Source organism: Leptonychotes weddellii, chromosome 11 (assembly GCF_054177405.1).
Source record: "Leptonychotes weddellii isolate Sample4059 chromosome 11, ASM5417740v2, whole genome shotgun sequence".
In the NCBI taxonomy this organism is placed as follows: Eukaryota; Metazoa; Chordata; class Mammalia; order Carnivora; family Phocidae; genus Leptonychotes; species Leptonychotes weddellii.
Window position 1 is genome coordinate 23,520,144 of NC_138379.1, and position 27,110 is coordinate 23,547,253.

The following is a 27,110-nucleotide window of genomic DNA, read 5'->3' on the forward strand; positions in this document are numbered from 1 at the left end:
CCTGACACTCCCCAAGTAGATAAACTCTCCCTCTTCAGAGTATTTTGCTCACAGTGACTACTTTTAACAGAAACATTCACTTACTTTTACTGGGACTTTGTTCCCTAATTATTCCAGCTGGAGCCTCGAGCCCAAAGGACAGAGGAATGTGAAATCATGGTCCCTGGGTTCTCTGCAGATGAGGACAAAATATGAAAAATCATGGCCACTACATTTCACTTTTTCATAAAATACCAGTAATTTTTCTATTATACGAACTCTTGGTATTGTCACTTTCTTCCGATGTTGCAATTACTTACTGCTCACTAAGGTCATTAATGCCTTTATTACAAAATCCAATGAATACTGTCCTGTTTTTAGCTTTTTAATGTTCCCTGTGACTTTTCTTTCATATATCCAGTTATTTGTTAAATATTTAATGAGATCAGATATTGCACTAGATGCTGGGAATGCAATGGTGAGCAAAACACACATAGGTCCCATCATATGATAACACTAGAAAGACCACCAATCAAGCAACCTTAAAAAAGTGTAGTAAATGCTACATTAGAGGAATCATAGGGCACATAATCTGATTCAGAGACTTAAAACCTAGTCTGATCCAAAAGAAGTGATGTTAAGGTGAAATCTGGAGAATTAGGAGATGAAGGAAGCCTAGTTCAGCAAAGGGAACATGAAGGACTGGAGGCAAGAAAAAACGCACATTGGAGGAATTTAAAGATGTTCCTTAAGCCTGGGTCACAAATGGGGAAAAAAGGGCAGGAGAGGTAAGGAAGGACCATTTCATTTCATAAAGTGCTTTTAAACTGTGATAAGAGTCTGGGTTAAAGGCAATGAAAAGCCATGGAAAGATTGTGAAGAGCAGAAGGACAAGAGAAAGCGCATTCTTGCTGCAATTTAGGAAAAACATTTCTACAATGTCCATTATTTTTTATTCTAGGTTTTAAGTGATTTTCACTGTTGCCTCATTCTAAATACTGTGAAAGGAGCTAAATTAAAAGAAAATCTTTGATTTGGGTGAAAATATCTCCCCATGCATCACAGATAAATTATATGTAAAACAGAAATTATTCTTGCAAAGCAATTTCTTGACTCCTGATTAACATCAGAAAATAGATAAGGTTTAACAATAGACTAGTAGGTAATTGTATCCTCCTTTTATTTGAAACCAGTCAGCTCTAAATTATTCATGCTATCTGAAGAACAGATATATATATACATAACCTAAAATGATCAATAATCCAGATAGTTTCTATTTCACTTTGCAATGTGTCTTTATCTTCATTTAAAGTATCTCTGAAATCTAGGAATTTACTTAAAGCCACACCAGATTGCTGGAGGGGAGGTGGGTGAGGGGATGGGGTAACCAAGTGATGGGCATTAAGGAAGGCACCTGATGTAATGAGCACTAGGTGTTATATGCAATTGATGAATAACTGAACTCTATCTACATCTGAAACTAATGATACACTGTATGTTAATTGAATTTAAAATAACATTTAAAAAAAGAGCCACACCACAGAAAATGGCCAATCCATAATACCTAATTTTGTGATCCATCCTAAATTGGGAATTGAAAGCATGTTTTAGGCTGATGTCAAGAGTTAAGAAAGTGGTTTATACCTTTTTCTTTACACTTTCATATTTTTTGACTTTTTTTTTAAACAGTTAAGTATGTCGCTTTATTATTTTTCTGGTAATAAAAACATTTCCGTATGGAAAACAAAGAGAGGTATCCTCTTTCACATCTTCCTTGAGAAGGTCGGGTTAAATAATTGATTTTAGAGAGCTTCCCTGAGATACAAAATTCATTTTAAAAAACACTAATAAAAAGAACCAGAGAGTAACAGGACATGAACAAAGCAGGGTAGAAGTGCTATCATTTAGGTTTGCAATATGGATAATTTTAATAATGACTATTTTCTAAGATATTTGAATGACTATTTTCTAAATGAACACAATTTTAGCAAACAATGGGGAATAAAACAGCGATGTTACAGAATTTTAAAAACTTTTTTGATAGAGATCATTGATTAGATTTAGTTTTGAACAACATAAAATAAGTCAAGGAATGAAAAGTGCTTTTACAATCAAAACTAACTGGGGTGCCTGGCTGGCTCAGTCAGTGGAGTGTGCAACTCTTGATCTCAGGTTGTGAGTTTGAGCCCCATGCTGGGTGTAGAGATTTATTTTTTAAAGATTTTATTTATTTGAGAGAGAGAAAGCAGGAGCAGAGGGAGAGGCAGAGGGAGAGGGAAGAGACTCCGTGCCAAGCAGGGAGCCTGACGCGGGGCTCGATCCCAGGACCCCATGATCATGACCTGAGCCGAAGGCAGATGCTTAAGCGACTGAGCCACCCAGACACCCCTAGAGATTACTTAAAAAAAAAAAATTAAAACACAGCAAATATGCTGAATATATATTTACTTGAAATACTGTTTTTAAAAATCATATGAAGGTAAAGGCAGGATCTTAATCTGAAAATTAAGGAATCAGGATAAATTCGTTTTTACGTACGCAATAGCTTATATAGATTTGTTCCTAATAACTTCGTTTAGGACTTTATAACATACTATGTGTGGTGTGAAGAATTTATAACGTGATGATGCTTTTGGATAATAGAATACCTCAGTTTTCAGTTCTTAAAAAAAAACCCTCAAAACATTCTGATTTTGTTGTTTAAAAAATTGTTTTCATTTTAATGATCTGAGTTAGTAACAAACAAATATACAAAATTGTCTTTCACATTTCCATACATTGTATTATGGACCACTTAAAACTCTGGGCTACAAATGCAGGTTTCTTTGTATCCTTAACTTCAATTATTGTCACTTATAAATAAAGGTGATTTTCAAAAACATGCATTTGTGAACATAGATGCCAAAAGTTGTACATGTAAGTTAATGCACAACCAATAGTGTACATTGTTCATTTGTGCAGTTATGTGTCAAATGCAATTGACACAGGTAGAAGCAGTTATCCTGGGACAGTTTACTCTATCTGAAAAGCATTTCTGAGAAGCAGATGGAACTACAGTTTAAAACAAAAATTGTATTCTACAAATACAGTAAAATTCACAACTTGCACATCTGAAGCAACTTTTGGGACCCAAAGCTGATTCAATAACCTTGCTGCTATATTGGTTTTATGGGTATAACTCCAAAATCATAGACTGGAAAACAGCTGTTTCAACAAAAATAAATATATATATTAAAAGGAGACTTTAAAAAATGTGAGGAAAGCTCTGAAAAGAGTAATAAGGTATGAATCACCTGTAATTTTCACTTTTAAAAGTTTTAGAAATTTAAAGAAATTTAGAAACTTAAAAGTAATCTGAACATTTTCTAAGCTGTTTTAAATTAGGATTTTTCCATCCCACCAATGTTTTCTATTTGATAGTATAATAGAAATATGGACGGTTTCTATTGTTGATTTACCATGATAATTCATAAGTCATGATAAATTTGTGACTTCATTAGAGGATCAAATAAGTGGAAACTGGGTTATCATGAAAATGGGAACAAGGAAGCCCCTTCTATAACCACTAATCTGAACTACAAATAAACACCAACACAAAATGATTTTTTATATTAAATTATTTCCAGGTATCTGTAGGGAGGAAAATCCAATCTTTCTTAAAAATGTTTTCCTGGGTGGTGGCAATATGTGCTTTACCTCTTTAACTCTATCTACAACCTAAAATTATTTCTATATTATAAATTTCAAACTCCCTGGCAAGGAATGTGAATGCTAACCAGCTAGGTATTTATTCAACTTCATACAAAGAAAGGACTCATGAATGGACATCATAATAAGAGTCCCACTTTTTGCTAAGGCCCAAGTTTGATGTCCTTGCCTATAATATATGATCAAATGAGAGAAGACTGTGCAAAACAACTGGGTCTCCTTCAGGCAGTTATCAAAGACTTGGCCTCTGATATTATGAAAACACTTGTTTTACTACAATGAATACAATTGCCAACATTTTGAGGGGCAACTGCAGTTGAAAAGGAAATGGATTATTTTCTATAGGAAACATAAGATCAACTTTAAGAAAATGTCCCTGTTTTCCATGGGCCTTACGAAGGAGATGTGGCTAGTGATTTCAAACATGTACTTCAAGTGTTACCTAAATGCATGACAGCTTAACTTAAAAATGTTTAACCATCAATGATTCAGGAAAGTAAGCTGGGGGGAGTAAAGACATGTACGTATAATACTACATTAGGAGATGTAGTTATCTACTCTGCACTTCATAAATGAAAGAAACCAATTCTGTCCAGAATCAATATCAGAAAGAAATATGGCTGCTTCCTACTCTTCTCCACTTGGCAAAATCAATTTTATGATGCTCTCACTGCTGATAAGTCTCATTTGAGTTAGGGAAAATGAATCTAAGAGGTTACTTTTGTTTTCAAAATAAACTGTTTAAACTGGTCTTTTTAAAAGCTTTCAGAAATGGAATATTTAACCACTGAGAGAAACTTCTATTATTACCTTGTCTAATGGAAGGTACAATGATTGTTTGATTAAGGATTATTGCTTTTAATAAGATAACCATCAGAAATAAATATGTAAGCTTAACTCAAATACTCATTTTCTACTCAATGCTACAATGTTTCATTCTCAAATCAAGTCACATGTTATCTTTAATTTTTTGCCAGTTTACCAAGGTTTTAAGTATAAGAAGTTGGCCTGTTAACTCAAAATCAAGACAACCGCAATGTCCACATAAGCACGTCTTATTTGGGCATTGAGCAGGAACACTGCTTTCTTGATAGGACTTAAGGCACTAAATGGTGGTAAAATAAACAAAAAGTATGATGATTAACAACTTCTTTAGAATCCTAAAAAAGGAGATCATTTAGAAGGACACTAGTAAATCTTTTCTCAAACAAATAAGGCATCCTGTTGGCAAACACAAATAAAACAAAAGGTCATGTTGAACCTAATACATTCACTGTCTCAGCTAAACTACTTGAAACACTAGCTATCAAACTAAAGAAAGCTACAACAGTGTGTATAAAAGTTGGAAAGGCACCAAAAGGAGAGTTCTACCACTTCCAGTTCTAAGAGTTAGGTAAGCTGTGTTTAACACTGCATGTCGCTTAATTATAAATTTTATTCTTCCAAATGTATAATGGTGGTTAATTCTGATTTTGACAAATCGGTTAATCAAGTACTAGTAAGGAGTCGATTTTCATGAATTAGAAAATGACTGCAGTGTCTAACACAACTCCACTTATAAAGCTACACTAATTCTAGTACTGAATGCATATTCTGGATAACACTGAAGCAAATCCATATAAACAAAAATGGTTACCTCAAGATAGAATTCACAATAGAAATTCAATATATAACTAAATAAGATTTACTGAAAATAATGAAAAGTGTAGTACAGATACAACAAACATAATTATAACCACATTTTCCTTGTGAAAAATACAACTATTAGTGAAATAAAATGTACAATTGAAAAATTTTTCCAAAGGAAAAAACAGTATAAAGGAAAATACTTTTCTTTGAGATAGGGAAAATAGTATGTCACTGTTTTTTTCATTACAATATAATTTGACACAAAAAGCAGTCCTAGAATTGCACCAATTCCACATCCAGTTTCCTGAACATGTTAAGAGTAAAAGGAGTTCGTAAAGCAGAATGCAGTTTCTGAATTTCATATTTTAAATTGAGGATATTCTCATACAAAATGTCACATCACACCAGATCTGTTTACATAATGTACAATACTTTCCATTTTGTGGCCAGACACAAATATAAACATAGGCGTTTGGTGCCACCTCTCTTTCGTTCTGGTGTTTAGTCAGAGTCAGGAAAAAAATAATCAAGTTACTGAAGTGTTATCTCTCTAGCAATAAAGAAAAATTATATTTAGTGCATGCTTCATCATTTGTCAAAAAACATTTCTGAAAATAAAACTCAGTTACCCAATGGTTTACAAAATAGAAAAATCATTCATTAGGATAAAAATGTGGTGGGATTTTAGGTCCATTTCCAAAGGCCTGACTTCCTGGGCAGCACCACTGTCCTTCAGCAGAGGTCACCAGTAAGTTCTAAGAGCAAAGCAGGTGTGGCCGCAGGAGACCACCGCTTCACACTCACTTATCTGAGGCCCCACACACCCTGTGGCCCCCCATCTCTGCCAGTTCATTAGTGCTATAACACAGACGGAACTTCCGTGGAAATGTTAGGAACATTTCTGCTGTACATGATTTAGAAGTTCTCCGAATTTTTCAAATAGGTCTTCCACCCATTTTACATTTTTCATACAAAGTTGAACAATTTCTTCCTGTCCTAAGTCTTCATTTCTTTTCTGCACAGAAGAAATCTAAAATAAAGAGAATGACCACATTAGCTTATACTTATCACTTTATGAGCTCTTCATAAGGGTTTATGGTTTCTGTATCTTGAATGAAAAGGATTTTATGAATACACCTACAAATATGGATTTAAAAAAAAATGCCATCCATGGAGAATGATTATTTCATATAAATTTGGGTGAAGTCTAATCCTATCATTTTTAGCTCCATGAGGGCAAAGAGGAAGGCTAGAAAAAAAAATGGTTCAAACTTCTGAATTCCTTCCAATTGTGTTAAAAGCTAAGTGACAAATTTTGGGGTGAATTCTGCAATTCAGAGCAATGTAAAAATAGTCATCATATTTTGCATGACAATCTTTATTTTCTCCTTTGCTAGGTTAGATCTATGAACATCTTTCCATCTATTATCACCAAATACATCAAGTGTAGCCTCAATCCACAACTTAACTCTTAAACAGCTGGTAGTGCTGATAAAAAAGTCTAGTCCACAGCCATTTAAGCTTTGAGGAACTTGATCATTCTATCCCACCCACAAAGTGGTATTATTGTCATATATAACTTCTGAGCAACTTAAATTATGATACGTAAAAGTTACAATTAAATTTTAACTATCATTTCTTCCTGACCATGTACAAAAACCCCTTTCTCAGCAATTAAGTGGGAGAAGGCCATTTTAGTGATAAGGAAGACAGCAGGATATCAAAGCAGTGACTGAAGTGAATTAAGGCAGGATCATGATGGATTATGAGGGAAGAAAATGAAATCAAGTACCATTTATTATGGCAATGTAAAGCAAGCATAAAACATAAAGTTAAGCAAACAGTTTAAAAACATTACCACTTACAGCTCTGGAAGACCCTCAGATTAATATGAGCACAACACATAACAGAGAGACTCAGAATAACATTACTTACAAGATAATTATAGACACATGTATTTTTTAACAATTCTAAGACATTAAAAAAATACTATAGCTATAGTCTCCTTAAAGTTCAGAAAAACATTTCTTTTTTAAATAAATGAAAAAAATTACCTCATCTTTACATATCAGATAAACATGATATTTATAATGATGGAGTGAATGATACAAAGAATACAGCTGTATTTTCTCTGGGTCAACAGCAAACTCCTATAAAAAGAAAAGAGTTTATAGTCATATTTATTTCATGGATTATTTGAACTGTGAATGCTTTTACAAAAATACTAGACCAGGGGGCGCCTGGGTGGCTCAGTCGTTAAGCGTCTGCCTTCGGCTCAGGTCATGATCCCAGGCTCCTGGGATCGAGCCCCGCATCGGGCTCCCTGCTCAGCGGGAAGCCTGCTTCTCCCTCTCCCACTCCCCCTGCTTGTGTTCCCTCTCTCACTGTGTCTCTATCAAATAAATAAATAAAATCTTAAAAAAAAAAAAAAATACTAGACCAGAAGACTTAATGGAAATCTTAAAAATAAATGACTAATATGGCTAGATATAGGCTTAAATATGGACAAGAGGCTTATTCAAAATAAGAATTTAAATTGTAGGGGTGCCTGGGTGGCTCAGTCATTGAGTGTCTGTCTGCCTTCAGCTCAGGTCATGATCCCAGGGTCCTGGGATCGAGCCCCGCATCGGGCTCCCTGCTCCGCGGGAAGCCTACTTCTCCCTCTCCCACTCCCCCTGCTTGTGTTCCTTCTCTTGCTTTGTCTCTCTCTGTCAAATAAATAAATGAAATCTTTTTTTAAAAAAAGAATTTAAATTGTATTTTAGAATCTTCACTCTTTTTTTCTGAATATAAACACACAATATTTCAAAAAATTTAAACATAGAAAAATTTAAACAGTAAACATGTAAGATGACTTATAAAGTAAAAGAATCCTATAATCTCTTGCTTCAGAGATAAACAAGGTTAAAAGCGTGGTATATATTTTTCCATATTTTTCCATGTATAACATGTATTAATGACACGGGAATTCTGTAATGGGAAGGAAATCCTACTACACATATTGTTCTGCAGCTTTATTTTTTTTTAAATTTTTTAAAAAAGATTTTATTTATTTATTTGACAGAGAGAGACACAGCGAGAGAGGGAATACCAGCAGGGGGAGTGGGAGAGGGAGAAGCAAGCTTCCCGCCAAGCAGGGAGCCCAATGTGGGGCTCGATCCCAGGACCTGGAATCATGACCTGAGCCGAAGGCAGACGCTTAACGACTGAGCCACCCAGGCGCCCCTGCAACTTTATTTTTTATAACTTGTTTTTAACCTAACTAAAACTTGCCTCTATTTATTTATTTATTTTAAAGATTTTATTTATTTGACAGAGAGAGACACAGCGAGAGAGGGAACACAAGCAGCGGGAGTGGGAGAGGGAGAAGCAGGCTTCCTGCGGGAGCAGGGAGCCCAATGCGGGGCTCGATCCCAGGACCCTGGGATCATGACCTGAGCCGAAGGCAGACGCTTAACAACTGAGCCACCCAGACGCCCCATAACTTGCCTCTATTTATTACATATAACCCCCTACTGCTATAAATTACATGAGGGCAGGGAATTTTGACCATTTTTCACAGTTCTATTCCTAGTGCTTAGAACTGTATTCACACAACAGGCACTCAAAAAATTTTACTGAGGGGCGCCTGGGTGGCTCAGTTGGTTAAGCGACTGCTTTCGGCTCAGGTCATGATCCTGGAGTCCCTGGATCGAGTCCCGCATCGGGCTCCCTGCTCGGCAGGGAGTCTGCTTCTCCCTCTGACCCTCCCCCCTCTCATGTGCTCTCTCTCTCAAATAAATAAATAAAAAATCTTTAAAAAAAAAATTTTACTGAAAGAATGAATGAGTCTTTTTAAAAATTACATAATATTACATTATCTGGATGGCTCTTTATCCAGTTTCCCACTGGTGATGCATAACTGGATTGCTCTTATAATTAGGCAATGAGCAAAAGCATACATTTTTATGCATTTGTGAATGTGTTTCTACAAAATATATTTTTGACGTGAAATTGATGTTGCTAAACTGATTTCTAAAAAGCCAATAGTTTAGACTATGTTTGAAAATGAGTGAATTCCAATTTCAATAATTTTGCAGATATGGAATATTGAATCTTATGGAACATGTGCATACTTACCTATATGCATTTATATCTAATGACAAAAAAATATACAGAAAATATAAATATAGGTATCAGGTAATTCCTTGCCTATTCATCTATTTTAACCAACTGAGCCACCCAGGCGCCCGCCTATTCATCTATTTTAAAAATCTGCGAACTAATGATGTAATGTATGGGGATTAACATAAGAATAAAAAAAAAATTAAAAAAAATAAATAAATAAAAATAAAAATCTGCAAGCACTGGGTGCTTGGGTGTCTCAGTCAGTTAAGCATCTGCTTTTAGCTCAGGTCATGACCCCAAGGTCCTGGGATGGAGCCCCGCATCCAGCTTGCTGCTCAGCAGAGTCTGCTTTTCCCTCTGCCCCTCCTCCCACTCGTTCTTTCAGTCTCTCTCTCAAATAAAATAAATAAAATCTTAAAAAAACCCAAAACTGCAAGCACTAACTACATGCAGATACTGTGCTGGACAATGGAGAAAAACAAAATAAGACCGAGTATCTGTTCTTTGAGCTGGAGCTGCTCATTCCTACCTGAAAAGACTTCACAGTTAATAACAATAAAGTATTTGCTTGTTTCAATATTTTAAAGAGGAATTATATTAACTGGAAAAGGCATAATTATATTAAACCATATATACTTACTTGTGCAGATTTGGTGGTTGTTTTAGAAGTCCTTAGAGTTTTCTTATTATAAGTTTTGCCATTCATTTTGATTTTAGAAATAGTAGAACCCCCACTTTTTGCTTTAGAGTCTCGAGTAATTATTGTTAGTTCAGGAAAGCTTTCCAAAGCATTCTTTAAAATAAAGCAAAAATAACTGACATCAGAAGAAAACTAATCCAAACTACTTCCAGCTATTTGAAAAATACAGAAATATATACATACATTTATATATAATACACACATGTATATAGATGGGGTATGGTAAATATATACAATATAGAAATACACGTGGGTATTAAACAGAGCCACAAATTCTTTGTAGCTCCTCCATCACCATGTGGAACCTACTTCCTCATCCCTTGAATCTGGGTGAACCTTACCTTATGACCTGCTTTATGCCAATAGCACATGGCACTGTAGGGATTCCTTAACAAGCCAGAGAGTTCTAGAAATGCCTCTCTGTGGCTTCAAAGTAGGAGAAAGAGGGACACAGGTTTCTTCAAAGCTCTACCAATTCAACCACTGTCAACACCTGACTCTTGGCCAAGCCCTGCTATAAAGAACGCATCTGATCCCAGATGAATGGGATCTCTCCCTGATGAGAACAGTGAAAACAAGTAGCATTGTAATACTTCTCTGGCTTCACCACGTCTCTGCTTCTTTTGACCTCAGTTGTATGAAGAGTCTAAAACAGACCTTGATGCATTTTCTGGCCACAATGACACAGTAGTTACTCACTGATAACTTAGTGGCCATGTGGCCAAACCAATTCTAGGCCACTCATTAAAAGTCACTGGCATATTTTGCCCTTAACTACTTGGCAAATCATCTGGACATGAAAAACTACATATAATAACTGAATGATATTTGTAGCTAAATTTAACTAGTTTTAGTACTGTTTTAAGGGGCACCCGGCTGGCTCAGTTGGCCATAGAGTTTACTAAAAAAAAAAAAGTTGTTTTAAAAGATTAAACTGAGTTCACACAATCATTTATTATTTTGACACTAAAAGGGTTCAAGTGCTCCCATTATATTTATTATTGAGAAGGAAGTTCCCATTTGATAAGCTACACTGTTTTATAAACAGTTACAACCTTTAAGGCCAACTCTCTTCCAGACTCTTGAGTTCCCAAGCACCTTTCATGATAAGACGCTAAAGATGATTGGAAGCACATGGATTTCAGAGGAAAACAGAACATGATTAACTTCAAAAGGCTTTCGGATTCCCAAAATGACTGAGATCATCATGTTAATGGTGTTAATCATTTCTAATGAATAGAAAATCTTTTAATCTTTTATAATTTACTATTTGTTGTATTTTACTATTTTAAAATCATATTGTAATACTGTGCATATATTTTGGCTTTGAAATGCAAGTTGCTATAAATGAAAATAAAAATAACTAATTTTAAAATTAGAAATTCTGTGGTTTTTTTCTTTGAAAATAAGAATATGAAAACTAATTTTTCAGTTGTTCATCATAAACTATTGCATAAGCCTTAAACACCTACTGAATCTACTAAATTCCAAGTGGTGATACAAGTTATTAGAGAACTGGTTTAACATTTCTAAATGGCTAGCCAATGGGTGGCCTGGCTGGCTTAGTCAGTGGAGCATGTGACTCTTGATCTTGAGGGTATAAATTTGAGCCCCACTTTGGGTGTAGAGATTACTTAAAAAAAATAAAATCTTTAAAAATAAAATGGGTAGCCCAAACTGGTCATTTTAAACATTTAGTAAATTTTTAGAAAACACATATAACAGCATTCTCTTCTCTGCAGAAAATATGGCATTTTCCAAATTTCATTTGATGACAGCAGTTAAGCAGAAAATACTGGACTAGGAGTCGGTAGACCAGATTCTTAGTACTGGGTTTCATACTACCCTTTGACTTTTTTTCTTTGCAAGTGCATGTCAGTGAAGAATATAGGACTATTAGTAGTTTGGTGTCATTTTACTTTGTTTTTTTTAAAAGAAAACTCTGCACCCAATGCAGGGCTCAAACTTACAACCCCCAGATCAAGAGTCACATGCTCTGTTGACTGAGCCAGCCAGGCACCTCTGGTGAGATTTAATTTTGAACTCAGTCTCAGAGCTTTAATTTTCACCTAGCTAAAATGAAGTCAACTTTCACTTTTATGTGGAGTTCAGATAAAACAGGGATGTGAAAAAGTTATACAAATTACCCGAATGAGTTGAAAACTTATATCCACACAAAAACCTGCACACAAATGTTTACATAGTAGCTTTATTGATAATTGCCAAGGTAAGGAAGCAACCAGGATGTCCTTCAGTACATGGATAGATAAACTGTGGTATATTCAGACAATGGAACATTATTCACTGGTAAAAAGAAATGAGCTGTCAAGCCATAAAAAAACAAGTTAGAAAAAAATTCTTTTTTTTTTTTAAACAAGTGATTTTTTAGATCTTTATTTTTTATTTTTAAAAAGCAAGCTCTATGCCCAACATGGGGCTTGAACTCACAACCCTGATATCAAGAGTCATATGCTCTACTGATTGAGTCAGCCAGGTGCCCCAGAACCTTAAATTCTTATTAGTATTTGAAAGAAGCCAATCTGAAAAGGTTACATATGATACGGTTTTCAACTATAGGACGTTCTGGAAAAGGTAAAACTATAGAGACAGTAAAAAGATCAGTGGTTGCCAGAGGTTAGGTGGGGAAGGAGGGAAGGATAAATAGAGCACAGAGTATTTTCAGGGCAATGAAACTATTCTGTATGACACCTTAATAGTAGGTAACATGTCATTATACTTTTCTTCCTCAAAGCAACAGAATGTATACCACCATGAGTGAGCCATGCAAACTATGGACTTCAGGTTAGAAGGATGAGCCAATGTAGGTTCAACAATTATGACAAATGTACCACTCTGGTGGGACATGCTGATAATGGGGGAAGTTGTTCATGTGTGGTAGATGGGAACTCTCTGTACTTTCTGCTCAATTTTGCTGTAAACCTAAAACTGCTATAAAAATAAAGTCTCTTGATAAAAATAAAAAGCTATACAAATGCATAAAAAAACTTCTCCCAAGGTAGGTATGATCAAATGATTCTAAATGTTGTATGTTACATTTTCAATAAGAAAAGCTGGAAATTTTTGACTATGAAGTAACTTCTATGATAAATTTTCTGTGTTTAGATTAGCTTTTTGTTGTTCTATATTTCTGATAACACCAAAACCAACTTAGAGTTCCAAGCTATATTAACAGATATAGCTATATATATCTGGCATTATGTTAGGATCAGTTTTTCCTCAGATACTGAATAAATCAGGTATGTAAGGGAATTTTGATAACTATGCTAAGAAAAGGCCAATTCTAATTATACGTGAAATATGAAAATTTTGAAAAGGTTTAAAAGAAAAATGACTGCAATTTGGTAGTTTAAAGGAAGTACTTTTGAAAACATCTGGAAATTATTCCTTCTAGGAATTCTAGATGCATATAAAAGCCTAAAAAATGAATTTAAGCAGTGAAAAGCAAATGATTAACACTAAGAATGGGCTTAATAAAATAAAGACAAGCTGAACAGACTCATAATGAATAAAAATCAAATTTTCATTGGGTGAAAAATTGTATAAAACTGAGAATGACTTTCATAAATTTCCTGCCTATTATACTTAAGACTATGATTGCCAGTGAGTTTGCTAATAAATCATCTGAAGGAAATACCTTGAATGACTGATCCAAATGAAGATTCAAAAGAAGTCTCTTTCGGTTATCATTCAGCATGCTATCTATTTTTTTCATATGAGGCAAAAGTAGCTCATCTAAAACAAGATAAAAATTTATTTTAACAGGATAAACTATCAACACAAAAACTTGTAAAAAAATCCAACTTTTCCTCAAAGTTAAAACATTAAATTCATGGGTATATATAAATACTACTTTTAAAATACTGGACATGTAGCTTTCTGAACAAAAGCTAACTTGAAAAATAGGTCTGCAATAGCCGAGTGAGAAAAAAGCAGCATAGAGGATGACAGGATCAGAAGTCATGGGTTTTAACCTTGTCTCTGCCACTAGAACTGACTGATGACAGCTAAGTGACCAGTAAACAAATTGCCTAATTTCTCTAGACTTCATTTATCATCCAAACAATAATCGTATTACAAAATATAGATTTACTGGACATTATAAAATTCTGTAAAATACCAAATACGAATTTTTTTTTTAGATTTTATTTATTTGACAGAGAGAGAGAGAGAGAAAATGAGTGCACAAGCAGGGGGAACAGCAGAGGGAGATGGAGAAGCAGACTCCCTGCTGAGTAGGGAGCCTGATGAGGGGCTTGATCCCAGGACCCTGGGATCATGACCTGAGACAAAGGAAGACACTTAACTGACTGAGCCACCCAGCGCCCTCCCAAGTATGATATTCTTAATTTAACTGTAGTTTGGGCCAAAGAAAAAGTAAGGGAAGAAAAAATGATCAAAATCCAGTTTCAAAAACACAAGAGCCAAAGAGTTATTTCAGAAAAGGGGAGAGTAAAAGTAGATAAAGATTCCTAACTAAAACTTTTCATTTTCTTTTTTTTTTTTTTAAAGATTTTATTTATTTATTTGAGAGAGAGACTGAGAGAGAGAGCATGAGAGGGGGGAGGGTCGGGAGGGTCAGAGGGAGAAGCAGACTCCCTGCCAAGCAGGGAGCCCGATGTGGGACTCGATCCGGGGACTCCGGGATCATGACCTGAGCCGAAGGCAGTCGCTTAACCAACTGAGCCACCCAGGCGCCCCTTCACTTTCTTTTTCTAAAGAAACTTTAGAAAAACCTTAAGCTCCTTTGAGAAAAGGACTTTCAGGGCACCTGGGTGGCTCAGTCGTTAAGTGTCTGTCTTTGGCTCAGGTCATGATCCCAGAGTCCTGGGATCGAGCCCCACATCAGGCTCTCTGCTCAGCGCAAAGCCTGCTTCTCCCTCTCCACTCCCCTTGTGTGTGTTCCCTCTCTCGCTATGTCTGTCAAATAAATAAATAAAATCTTAAAAAAAAAAGAAAAGCACTTTCATCAGACTATTAATTACTTTTGGTGCTGTATTAAATATTTTAGGTTACTAGATTATTTCTTAATTTATCAGCATAATAATGTATTTCATAACACTAATCACCTTTAATAACCTTTCTGAAAATGTATATATAATCCTCAGAATCTGGCTACTAATTTTGTAGCTGGATAAAATGATTCTTTATATTTGGAATACAAACATAAGAACAGTGACCAGCAAAAGAACACTTCTTCTAATTGAAGAAAAAGTCCTTAGTGAGGAATGCGTTCGAAGGTCACTATATCACACCTTGATAGTTTTCTTTTACCTTTCTAGCAGTGATTAAATCATTTCAAAAACTGTAAGGATTTACATTTCACAAAACAAGGTTTTAAACATTTGTGGATTATTTTTAAAATAGAACAATTAATGTCCTTCTCCCTTATAGCAAATGGAGAAAAATCATAAAACAATGACAAGCAATAGAAAAAAAATCAATTAAAATACAACTACCCAGGAATGACCAGTACTAAGAGATGTGTATTCTATGATGCAAAGAGTTTTGATTGAGTGAAAAAAACATTTAATGGCAAAAATGCCAACCTGGGGAATTAACTATTGGGTTTTAATTGTGGTTATTCTACCATTAGCTTGTTCTATAACTCTATGAAATACATTTAATCTCTTTGAACCTTAGTCTATAAAATAAATGTTTTAGACTAGGTAATCTGTAACATCTCTTCCAGCTCTACATGATTCTAAACTGACTGATGTACAGATTACTGCCTCTGATTTTATGGTCAAAAAAATGATGGACCAGAAATTAGACCTTGGATTTTAATCCTTTCTTGGCTACCTGGAAATTGTGGGCTCTTAAGCAAGTCACTTAACTTCTATGAGCCTCACTATCTTCATCTACAAAATGGCTGTCTGAATTGTTTTGGGATTAAAACAGAACAATGTGTATCAAAGTATGTGGAAATAAAATATGTATTATAAAGCACTGCTGTTGAAGTATATTGTTAGTGATTTTTCTTTGTTACTATCTTTTGATCATACATGCATACAATTCATTTTGATAGAAGGGTAATGGAAACTGGCTCATTAATCCTTTTGTTCCTTTTTTTTAGTTGTCCTTGGAGAATGCCATAGTAGCTGAGGGGTAAATATTAGTGAGCAACATTAAATAAATGAATCACCAGTTTATTTCAGATATTAATTTCATCTCTTTTACTATAAGAAAAAGTTATTAAAGGAAGAGTATAAAGGACTAATATTAATGAATATTACACAATGCATGCACTGTTTTACTATTAATTGATTAGAAAATAATTATTCTGTGATGTATCTTTTACTAGACACAAATATATGATTTTAATCTTTATACCACTATTATCCAGTTCATCTTTCCAATTATCAGAAAGTAGAATATATTGACATCTGGACCTTGCGTGTAATACAGACACTTAGTGAAGACTTGTGGATAGTTATATAATTTTTCCATGTGTAGAAATCAATAAAAATACATTCAGTATAAAGTTGTTCAAGTATTGACAATTCATGAATTATAGGATTACTTTATAGAATGAATATCATGGATTTGTGAACTGACAATGTACAGATATCTATTACAAAATCCATATATTAAACACGTAACTAACAGACAAGAATAAAGAAGATCCATGAAGCACTACCAAGAAAGTACTACTTAGCAGACTGTACCATTGCTCTTCTCTAAGGCTTGCATTGTGTCAGGGTCCAAAGCAATGCTAACAAGCAATTCCATGTAGCTCTTAAAGGTTTCCTTCATCGCTCTTGTGTTCAAAAAACGAGTGACAAAGGGAGCTGGAGGATCAAATTCTGGGAGAGTAAAAAGATGAAATATTAAATATCCTTCCTGATAACTTTAAAAACACTTTTATTTATAACAAGAACCTAGAAGCAGAAAAAAGGTTGTAGGTAAAATTTCTTCAAATTCAAGTTTTTGCCCATTTGGCTTTTAAAAACACCCTGGGGGGAAAAAAAAAACACCCTGGGTTAGAGATTCTCAAAGCTGGTTTGTACATCACAATCACTAGAAAGCTTTTAAAACAAAACAAAACAAAGAACCCAGATTGCTGGACTTACTAAAACAGAGTCTTTTGGTGGGGGTAGGAGGGTGGGGGGTGGTAGCAGTAGTAATGAAGCTTAAATATTATACTTCTAAAGATTCCCAGGTGACTCTGAAGCCCAATTCCAGCCCAGCATTTGTAAACATCAGCCCCATAGGAAACTTTCTTTTTCCCTGACCCCACCACAGCCATTTGCCATCAGCTTGTGCTACTCCAGAACTCACGGTTTCCCTAGATAAAAGAAATCATAAGACATCTAACGTGTAAGTTAATATACAGTTATCTCTTCTTTTTTACTTCTACACTTAAATTATGTAAAAGTCTGGTTTAGAGCCAAGGCTTATATGAAATTTTTTTTAAAAAATATTTTATTTATTTTTTGACAGAGAGAGAGACAGCAAGAGAGGGAACACAAGCAAAGGGAGTGGGAGAGGGAGAAGCAGGCTTCCCGCTGGGCAGGGAGCCCGACGCGGAGCTTGATCCCAGGACCCTGGGATCATGACCTGAGCTGAAGGCAGACACTTAATGACTGAGCCACCCAGGTGTCCTGAAATTAAAAAAAATATATAAAATAGCCCATGCAGAGAGAAAATTTCACTGAAATTCAATGGAAAAAACTGCAAGATTAGAACTGTCTCAATTTTTACTTTTTTCATTCAAATACATGACTTGTAAAAAAAAACAAACCACAGGTCCAAAATGGTGTCACCTTAAGTTAAGGCCCCAAGTCAGTACACCACCAAGACTTAATAACACCTAACTGTAGTTTCAAGCCCCCAGAAATGTAACCATTAACCAGTCAGCACTAGCAAATTTACTGGTCAGCACTAGGAAATTTACTGTTAGACCCCTTTCATTTCACCTTAGAAGGGCGATCTTGCCTAAAACAATGGATTCTTTGCTAATTTAATTTTTTCCACTCTCTACCTTTAAAAACCCTTCCTTTTCTGTAGCCTTTTTGAGGTCCCTCTCCTTGCTAGATGGGATGCTGCCTGATCCATGAATCGAAGAATAAAGCCAATTAATCTTTAAAATTTACTCGGTTGCATTTGTTGTTATTAACAAACTATTACCATAGCCTGTAATAGCAGTTCTTAAAGTATGGTCCTAGGACCTTTTGGGGTTTCCCCCCAAGATCCTTTTTCTGATGTTAAAATTGTTTTCATAAAAGTGTAAAATGTTATATATCTTTTTCACTCTGTTCACATTTATAAAAATGATGGGTAGAACTACTGGTGCCTTAGTTATTAGTTAGCATGAATTGAGGCCGTGACACCAAATTGTACTAGTAGCCATATACTTTGCCATCTCACTGCCATGAATTTTAAGGGCGGGGGGGGGAGCCAGTTTCACTTAAAAATAGTCCTGGGGGCGCCTGACTGGCTCATTTGATGGAGCATGCAACTCTTGAGGTTGAGGTTGTATGCTTGACCCCCATGTTGGGTAGAGATTATTTAAAAGAAATTAAAAAATAAAAAAAAAAGAATAGTCCTTGGTGAAGCAGTAAAAATTATTTGTATTAAGTCCTTACTATTGAGTAAATGTCTTAACATTCTGTGTGATGAAATGAGAGGTACACAAGCACTTCTGTTATGAAGTATGATGGTTATCTCTCGGAAGAACATCTATGCAATTGTTTTAGTTACAAGGTGAACTAGCCACTTTTCTCCCCAAGGGACACCATTTTCATTTAAAAGGATGACTGACACATTATGCCTATTCAGACTTGGGTATTTGGCAGACTTGGTATTCTTAAAAATTAATGAAGCAAACCTGCCATTCAACGAAAACAACTGACAGCATTTGCTGCCAATGATAAAATTTGAGGTTTCAAATGAAAATTAGAATTTTGGAAAATGTGTATCTAACCACTATGAGCTTGACAACATCCCACTATTTAAGGAGTTCACTGATGAGATCAGTGGTAGTATTAATAAGTGTTATTTTTTGATACTGTAAAAATGTATGACCTAAATGTAAGAGCTAAAATCATGAAACTCTTACAAGAAAATATAGGGGTAAATCTTCATGACCTTGTATTTGGCAATGGATTCTAAATATGACACCAAAAGTCTAAGCAACAGAAGAAAAAAACATAAATTTGGCTTCATTAGAATTTCAAATTTTTGTGCATCAATGGACATTATCAAAAGTGAAATGTCAACCTACAGAATAGGATAAAATATTTTCAAATCATGTATCTGATAAGGGTTTAATATCTAGTTTATATAAAGAACTCCCACAACTCAAGAACAAAAGGAGAAATGACCCAATTAAAAAATGTGCAAAAGATCTGAATAGACATTTCTCCAAAGAAGATAAGGAAATGGCCAGTAAGCACTTGAAAAGATGCTCAACATCATTAGTTGTTAGGGAAATACAAATCAGAACTTCAATGAGATACCACTTTACACCTACTAGGATGGCTACAATAAACAACAACACACCAAAACCAAAATATAACAAATATTGGTGAGGATATGAAGAAACTGGAATCCTATGCATTGCTGGTGGGAATGTAAAATGGTGCAACCACTGTGGAAAATAGTTTGGTGGTTCCTCAAAAAGCTAAACATATAATTATCATATGACTCAGAAATTCTACTCCTAGATGTATTGAAAAAAAGATACAAACAGATATTTGTATGCCAATGTTCACTGCAGCATTATTTACAATAGTCAAAAGGCGGAAACAACTGTGTCCATCAATAGATGAAAAGATAAACAAAATGAACATACAATGGATAAGCTTATAATGGAACAGTATTCAGCCATAAAAAGCAATAATTGTGAAAACATGCTGTAACACGGATGAACCCTGAAAACATGTTAAGTGAAATAAGACAGGCATATTTATATTAGATATTTAGAACAGGCAAATTCATAGAAACAGAAAGTAGACTAAAGATTACTAGCAACTGGGGGAAAGGGAATGAGGAGTTACTGCTTAATGGTTACAAAGTTTCTTTTTGGTGTGATGAAAATGTCCTGGAAATAGATAGTTGTGATAGTTGCACAACAGTGTGAATATAGGGGCGCCTGGGTGGCTCAGTCGTTAAGCGTCTGCCTTCGGCTCAGGTCATGATCCCAGGGTCCTGGGATCGAGCCCCGCGTCAGGCTCCCTGCTCTGTGGGAAGCCTGCTTCTCCCTTTCCCACCCCCCACCCCCGCTTGTGTTCCCGCTCTCGCTGTGTCTCTGTCAAATAAATAAATAAAATCTTAAAAAATAGGGCGCCTGGGTGGCTCAGATGGTTAAGCGTCTGCCTTCGGCTTAGGTCATGATCTCAGGGTCCTGGGATCAAGTCCCACATCAGGCTCCCTGCTCAGCAGGAAGCTGCTTCTCGCTCTCCCACTCCCCCTGCTTGTGTCCCTGCTCTCGCTATGTCTCTCTCTGTCAAATAAATAAATAAAATCTTTAAAAAAAAAAAAATCTTAAAAAATAATAAAGTTTAAAAAAAAAATTAAAAAAACCCAACAGTGTGAATATAATTAATGCTACTGAATTGTACACTTAAAAATGGCTGTAACAGCAAATTTTGTTATATTTTACCATAATTTTTAAAATGTGGAAAAAAGTGAAACAGAATATATACATTAATGAGCTAACATATTTTCACATGACCAATGGATAATGTTACAAAATCATTCATGGATTAAAGATACATTCGGGGATAAGACAAACCAATAGATTTTTAACGTAACAAGCATGAAACGAAGAAACTACTACTTGTTAAGTTTATAAAACAAAAAACTTCTGAGTATCAAATAAAAATACTCATACTTGTCTGAAAATTAATTAAAATATTCCTCCCTTTCCCAACTACAAATCTACACAAAGCTGGGTTTTCCTTTTTCTTGCTTTTTTTTAAAAAGACTTTATATTTATTTATTTATTTATTTGAGAGAGAGAGTGTGAGAGCACGAGCAGGGGGAGAGGCAGAGAGAGAGGAAGAAGCAGACTCCCCGGTGAGCAGGGAGTCTGATGCAGGGCTCAATCCCAGGAGCCCAGGATCATGACCTGAGCCCAAGCAGATTTTTTTTTTTTTTAAAGATTTTATTTATTTATTTGACAGAGAGAGACACAGCGAGAGAGGGAACACAAGCAGGGGGAGTGGGAGAGGGAGAAGCAGGCCTCCCGCTGAGCAGGGAGCCCGATGCGGAACTCGATCCCACGACCCTGAGATCATGACCCGAGCCGAAGGCAGACGCTCAACGACTGACCTACCCAGGTGCCCCCAAGCAGATGCTTAACTGAGCTACCCAGGAGCCCCAAGGCTGGGTTTTCTTTATATACTTTAGCCGAAATAATAAATGTAGAAGCAAATATGAAAATGCTACTCTTCTAAAACTACTGTTTAGGAAAATACAGTTGTTAAAATATTAACATGCAATGGGTTTATTTTATTTATTTAATTTTAAAGATTTTATTTATTTGACAGATAGAGCACAAGTAGGCAGAGTGGCAGGCAGAGGGAGAGGGAGAAGCAGGCTCTTGGCTGAGCAGGGAGCCAGACGTGGGGCTCGATCCCAGGACCCCAGGATCATGACCTGAGCCGAAGGCTGACGCTTAACCAACTGAGCCACCCAGGCGCCCCTGTAATGGGTTTATTTTAAATAAATATTTTAAAAATTTATTTTAATTGATATTTGGTAGATATAAATACATAAAGTCCACAAAAACACAAGTGTTTTAGAATCTTCAATAAATCTGAAGATTATAAGGAAGTCGTGAAACAAATAATTTTGAAAACCACCAGCCTATAAATCTATGTTTATTATCAATATTTGCCTTTTTAAGAAGCACTAAAAAGCTTACCTATTAGTGACACCTAGTGGCCACAACTTGAGTTACCAATAAAGAAAAATTTTATCTTGAATGTCCTTTGAGGAAGTGGTACAGTTGTGTGCACATTCAGAACCCAAAGCACTCTAAACAGTAAGCAGGAATGCTAACTGCAAAGACTACATATATTGCCTTCCACACATACTCAAAGCACTGAGTTTCTTTATAAATTCTGATGTGTACATTTTCTAAGTAGCTTTTAAAAAACAACACAAAGTAGACTTCTGCACTGAAGATGACTTTTTGTTACAATTCTATTTCTATTCAAATAAGCTTTAAGATGCACTCCCAAGCAATGACACTTGTAATGTCAGAAGCCAACCTGGCCATCAACCTCAATAGCACCCCCAATCCCAATTCATCATTCACGTTCAGCCTGAATTTCTTATGCGTCCCCCTCTTCCACCCCTACTGCCGCAACTTAGGTTCAGACTTTCAATTTATACCTGAACTATCACATCTTATAATTCAAATTCCAATTTCACCCTGTTTGCTCCCTACTTAAATCCCTCCAAGGACTCTCCTGGGCTTATAGGATCCCAGGCTTTTTAGCTTTAGCTTGGCACACGCAGCCTTCCATCAACCTTTCATCTTTTCCTGCCCACCTCCAACTTTATGCTCCAGAAGAAGGGTCACCAATTTTTTTCTGGAAAGGGCCAGGGGGAAATATTTGAGGCTTTAATGGTCATATGCTCTCTGTAGCAACGACTCAAATCTGCCACCATAGCAGAAAAGCAACTATCTGAAAATATGTAAATGAATTCATGTTCCATTTAAAACTTTTACAAGAATAGGCTGCCAGTCAGATTTGGCCCACTGGCCACAGTTTGCCAACCTCTGCCCTAGACTGAACTTCTTGATGTTTCTTGCATATATTACACACCAAACTTGATGACTAATGGAATGTGTGCTGGTGTATTCTTGTGTTTTACAACTATCTAAGGTTTTAGTTTCTAATAAAGTAAATACATCTATATCTACATCCAGCCTACAAAAATGCTCTTTGGTGTCTTCAACAGTTTTAAGAGTATAAAAAAGTGTTCTACAATCAAAAAGTTTGATAACTGCTGATCTATTTCAATCTTTTCATTTTATAAAAGAGAAACTAAGGCACACAGAGGTTACCTAGCTTAGTCAAGGGCAGCTGGTTTGCTAGGGGCAGATACCCTGCAGTATGCATGATATTATATAATTAATAAACATATTCCATATATACGTAAGTACACATTATTATATATATATTACTATACTTTACTAACTACAGTTTCAGAGTTGCTGCTTCCTAGACTCATTTTACTCTTTTCTTCTGACATAAATATGGACTCAGACGTTTAGAACAGGACTCTTAGCATAAATTATCTGATCTAATCCCCATCCTATCCAAAGAGGTGAGATAACTGGCATTAGTATGGTTAGAACTCAAAACAGTCTTCTTTCAGTTCACTGCTTTTTCTACTTTACAAGGTTGTATGTGTGGGCAAATGTGCTTTCAATTAGTGGTCAGGGAATGTGAATTTGTGTTTGTATGTACATATATATGTAAGTATGTATGTATTTTTAAAATTTATTTTTATAAAAGCCTAGGCTGAACTTAATTAGGTAAATCCCCTGAAAAATAAAACAATTTTGAATTGTGAGCATTACTCCTTCTCTCTGTTCATGTAGATAATCTAAAGTTATCAAGGTATTCATTTCATGGAGAACTTACCCTCATCATCACTACTACTAGAATGGATCTCAGGAGAGGAGTCAGATTGGGATGATGAAAACTCTTCTTTCCATTTCTTCCGTTTCTTTGGTGGTGGCTCAGCCTTTACTTTCAGCTGTTTAACTTTGGGTTTCACGGAAGGGGCTTTTGTAGTTGTAGTTTTTGGTGTTGGAGGATCAGAAGTTTTACTGCTACTACTTGGCTTAGCCTGAACAGTTCTGCAATGTTACAGACAAACTTCATTAACACACTGAATTGTCAAATTAAATGAATTAGACCAAAAATGAGTAATGCTAGTGAAGAAAAGTGTATTACTTCACCAACACCTCCAAAATGAAGTCCAAGTTCTACATATCTCCAGTGATGATTCCCCCCTCCAAATTCTCCTGAAATACACTCTTAACCACTGACATTCAATATTCAGTTATTAAAGGACTATTAATTCAATCTCTGTTTCTCTCTCTTCACTCCTTCTCTCCCTTTATGAACTCATTTTCCTGCAGATGAGGCTGTACAACCAGTGATCAAAGGCTTTGGGAAGTAATGCACGATACACCCTTGATAGCCACATCTAACTCTGACCATCTGAAACCCTCACAGGCTCTGGTGGAACCAGGTTTTGATGTGGAGACCCAACTATATCTGTCCTAGAGCCCCTCAAGATTTTGTGTTAGTTCTGGAGATTCAAGTGGATAAAATTTCATCATAAAAATAAGGTGTGCTGCTTTCAATAAGCTGGAATCTTAATCAAACTAGACCTTCCTAGCACTAGATTGAGAATATCTAGGCTCATATCCCCTTGTCCCATACAGATCACAGGAATGTGGCTAGGTCATTTGTCTTCCAGATTCATGTTCCAGATAACCCAGAATCACGATAATTAATATATGATGAGAATTCTATTGTATACTTGCTTAGTAATGTATAGGTTTTACAATTTTTCCTCAAAATTCATTTCAGTTAAAATTTGACACTTCATTATAATTTTCATTTTATGGATAAAAAAAGGGGCTTCAAAAATGTTGTGTTACTCTAGGTCACAGAAAGCTGGACTCAAATCTTTTGACTCACCCATTTTCCCCCCACTACATTAGGGTGACACCAAAAGGACTCTGGGAAAGAAAAGAGTACCCATCCTACCATAGATAGTCATGAACTTTATAGCCCCTATCTCATTACTTCAAAAGGAATCACTTATTACAGCGGGCACTGAATTTTCAGACTTGTATATAATGAAAAAACCAAACCAAACCAAACCAAACCAGGCTCTTTAATTGATGTAATTATTTATATAAAACACTGCCAGGGTGCCTGGCTGGCTTGATCAGAGGAATGTGCGACTCTTGATCTTGGGGTCGTGGGTTCAAGCCCCACACTGGGTATAGAGATTACTAAAAAAAAAAACAAAACAAAAAACTTAAAAAATTACATTGCCAAAAATAAGTCTTCCAATAATTGCTATATAAATATATTACATACAAAAATAAATACCTGATAGTTTGTGAAGGCTTACTTCTTGGCTTTTTGGAACACACTCTGACATACTCCTTTTTGTTTGTGTTTTCAATGAACTTCACATATATCTTTTTGTATTTACTCTTTGCATCTCCAAAATACCCAAGGTACTAAGGAAAGAAACACTCTGAATTACATACTTATACATTCTGTACATATTTGTTGGCTTGACTATCACATTGCCATCCTTTAAGTTTTTCAAATGCAGGTCTGGCCAGGCTACTTTTCACCCTCAATAAAAATGACCTCAGGCTTATTCTTACCTGCAAGGCTATACATAGAAGCAATCTCATTTGGCTAATTACCAGATGCTTACTTATTCAATGCTATTAAGTAACTACATAAGTACAAAAGAATCATTTCTATAAGTCTTCTGGTAAATCAGGATGTTTGACTGGCAGAAAAATTAATTTAGCCTCTGAGTCCATATGAACTCTTCATAGACTAATAACAATTTAAAAAGAAGTTTACATATTAGTATAAAGTGATTTAATTTTCAAAAGCTGGTATTTACATACTGATTTTATTTTAAAATCAGACTATCAGAGTATCATATATCAAATTTTATGCTATTTTATATCAGAAATGTTCAATATAAATTACATTTAAATTTAAATCATTCTGTATTTTCCCCAGGATCTCTATTTTGTCAAAAAAAACCAGGAAGACCAATGGAAAGAAGCATTTTACTTACACTATTGGTAGCAGCAAATTCTCTTTGTCCATCTCGAATTTCAGGAACGAATTTCTGTAATAAAGCTTTTTGTACTTTCCAAATAGCTGGAGGTTCTTTTCCTGTTTTTAAAGCCTCCTGTAATATGTGGAATTAATTACATTTATAAAAACTAACAACAAATTCTAGATTTATAGACTCTTAGAGCTGAAAGGAAAATTAAAGACCTATCTAGCTAAACTTCTGTTTTTTACCTACCTAAACTTTTGCAACAATTCTTATAAGCTGGCTATTCAGTCTCTGCTAAAATTCTTCCAGAAATATGCACAGCAGCCCATTACCCTTCTGTGTAACTATTGGAAAGTTTTCCTCTAATAATACTGTCATACATTATTGACGCAATTTTATAAGAGTATGTATGTATTAAAAAAGACCAGAAACATACATGCTAAAATATTAACAGTAGTTAATTGTGAATGGAAGGCATATAGATAATTTGAAGGTTATGTTCCTCACAATACTTTTTAATGCCATTCCTCTCTGCCCCAATTAAAAAATCAAAAGCAAGCAAACAAAACCCCCAAAAATAGGTTTTCTTAAACCTACTTTTTAAGAACAGCTAAACTTTTCCAGTACGAAATTTGACATTCTACGTATGGTTCTACAATTTGCAATTATGAAAATAATTCTATGTTTACATCATATTCCTGTTATTTCCTTTAAACTGTTAAATTAAAAAATCATTTTCTCGGGGCGCCTGGGTGGCTCAGTTGCTGCCTTCGGCTCAGGTCATGATCCCAGGGTCCTGGGATCGAGTTGTGCATCGGGCTCCCTGCTCAGTAGGGAGCCTGCTTCTCCCTCTCCCTCTGCCTGCCTCTCTGCCTACTTGTGCTATCTCTGTCAAATAAATAAATAAAAATCTTAAAAAAAAAAAATCATTTTCTCCAAACTCCTAATGATACAATGAGTTGGGAGCCTTGAAAAAAATTAACATTTCAAAACAGCTCTAATTACTAGTACCTAAATGCAACATAGTGACTAGTCAGAAATACATAAAACTCAGATATAAGTCAAAATTATTTTAGACTGTTTTCTTTTTCAAAATATCTGACACCTGCTGGTTTGATTTTATTATTTAACAATTATAACTTAGAATAACTATCAAAATATAACT

The 27,110-nt window shown here is 35.3% G+C and overlaps 1 protein-coding gene and 1 long non-coding RNA gene across 7 annotated transcripts in view; one reads left to right on the plus strand and one right to left on the minus strand.

Annotated features, from left to right (window-relative positions):
* The window catches only part of LOC145716161 (uncharacterized), a 30,047-nt gene extending 18,624 nt beyond the window's left edge, over positions 1–11,423 (plus strand). The window contains exon 3 of the long non-coding RNA XR_014138617.1: positions 11,202–11,423. This is a non-coding gene — a long non-coding RNA (uncharacterized LOC145716161). The remainder of the gene's footprint in view (positions 1–11,201) is intronic.
* QSER1 (glutamine and serine rich 1) overlaps positions 2,671–27,110 on the minus strand; it is an 81,350-nt gene continuing 56,910 nt past the window's right edge. For 5 of the 6 annotated variants that reach the window (XM_031035376.2, XM_031035375.2, XM_081798376.1 and 2 more), the window contains 8 exons: positions 25,958–26,074; positions 25,240–25,373; positions 23,749–23,966; positions 16,810–16,947; positions 13,779–13,876; positions 10,064–10,216; positions 7,371–7,466; positions 2,671–6,346 (listed from right to left, as the gene is read on the minus strand). In XM_031035376.2, coding sequence (XP_030891236.2) covers positions 6,206–6,346; positions 7,371–7,466; positions 10,064–10,216; positions 13,779–13,876; positions 16,810–16,947; positions 23,749–23,966; positions 25,240–25,373; positions 25,958–26,074 — 1,095 coding nt within the window. In that variant the 3' untranslated portion in view covers positions 2,671–6,205. Of the gene's footprint in view, positions 6,347–7,370; positions 7,467–10,063; positions 10,217–13,778; positions 13,877–16,809; positions 16,948–23,748; positions 25,140–25,239; positions 25,374–25,957; positions 26,075–27,110 lie in introns of those variants that run through there. The other variant, XM_081798377.1, reaches the window with a different exon arrangement.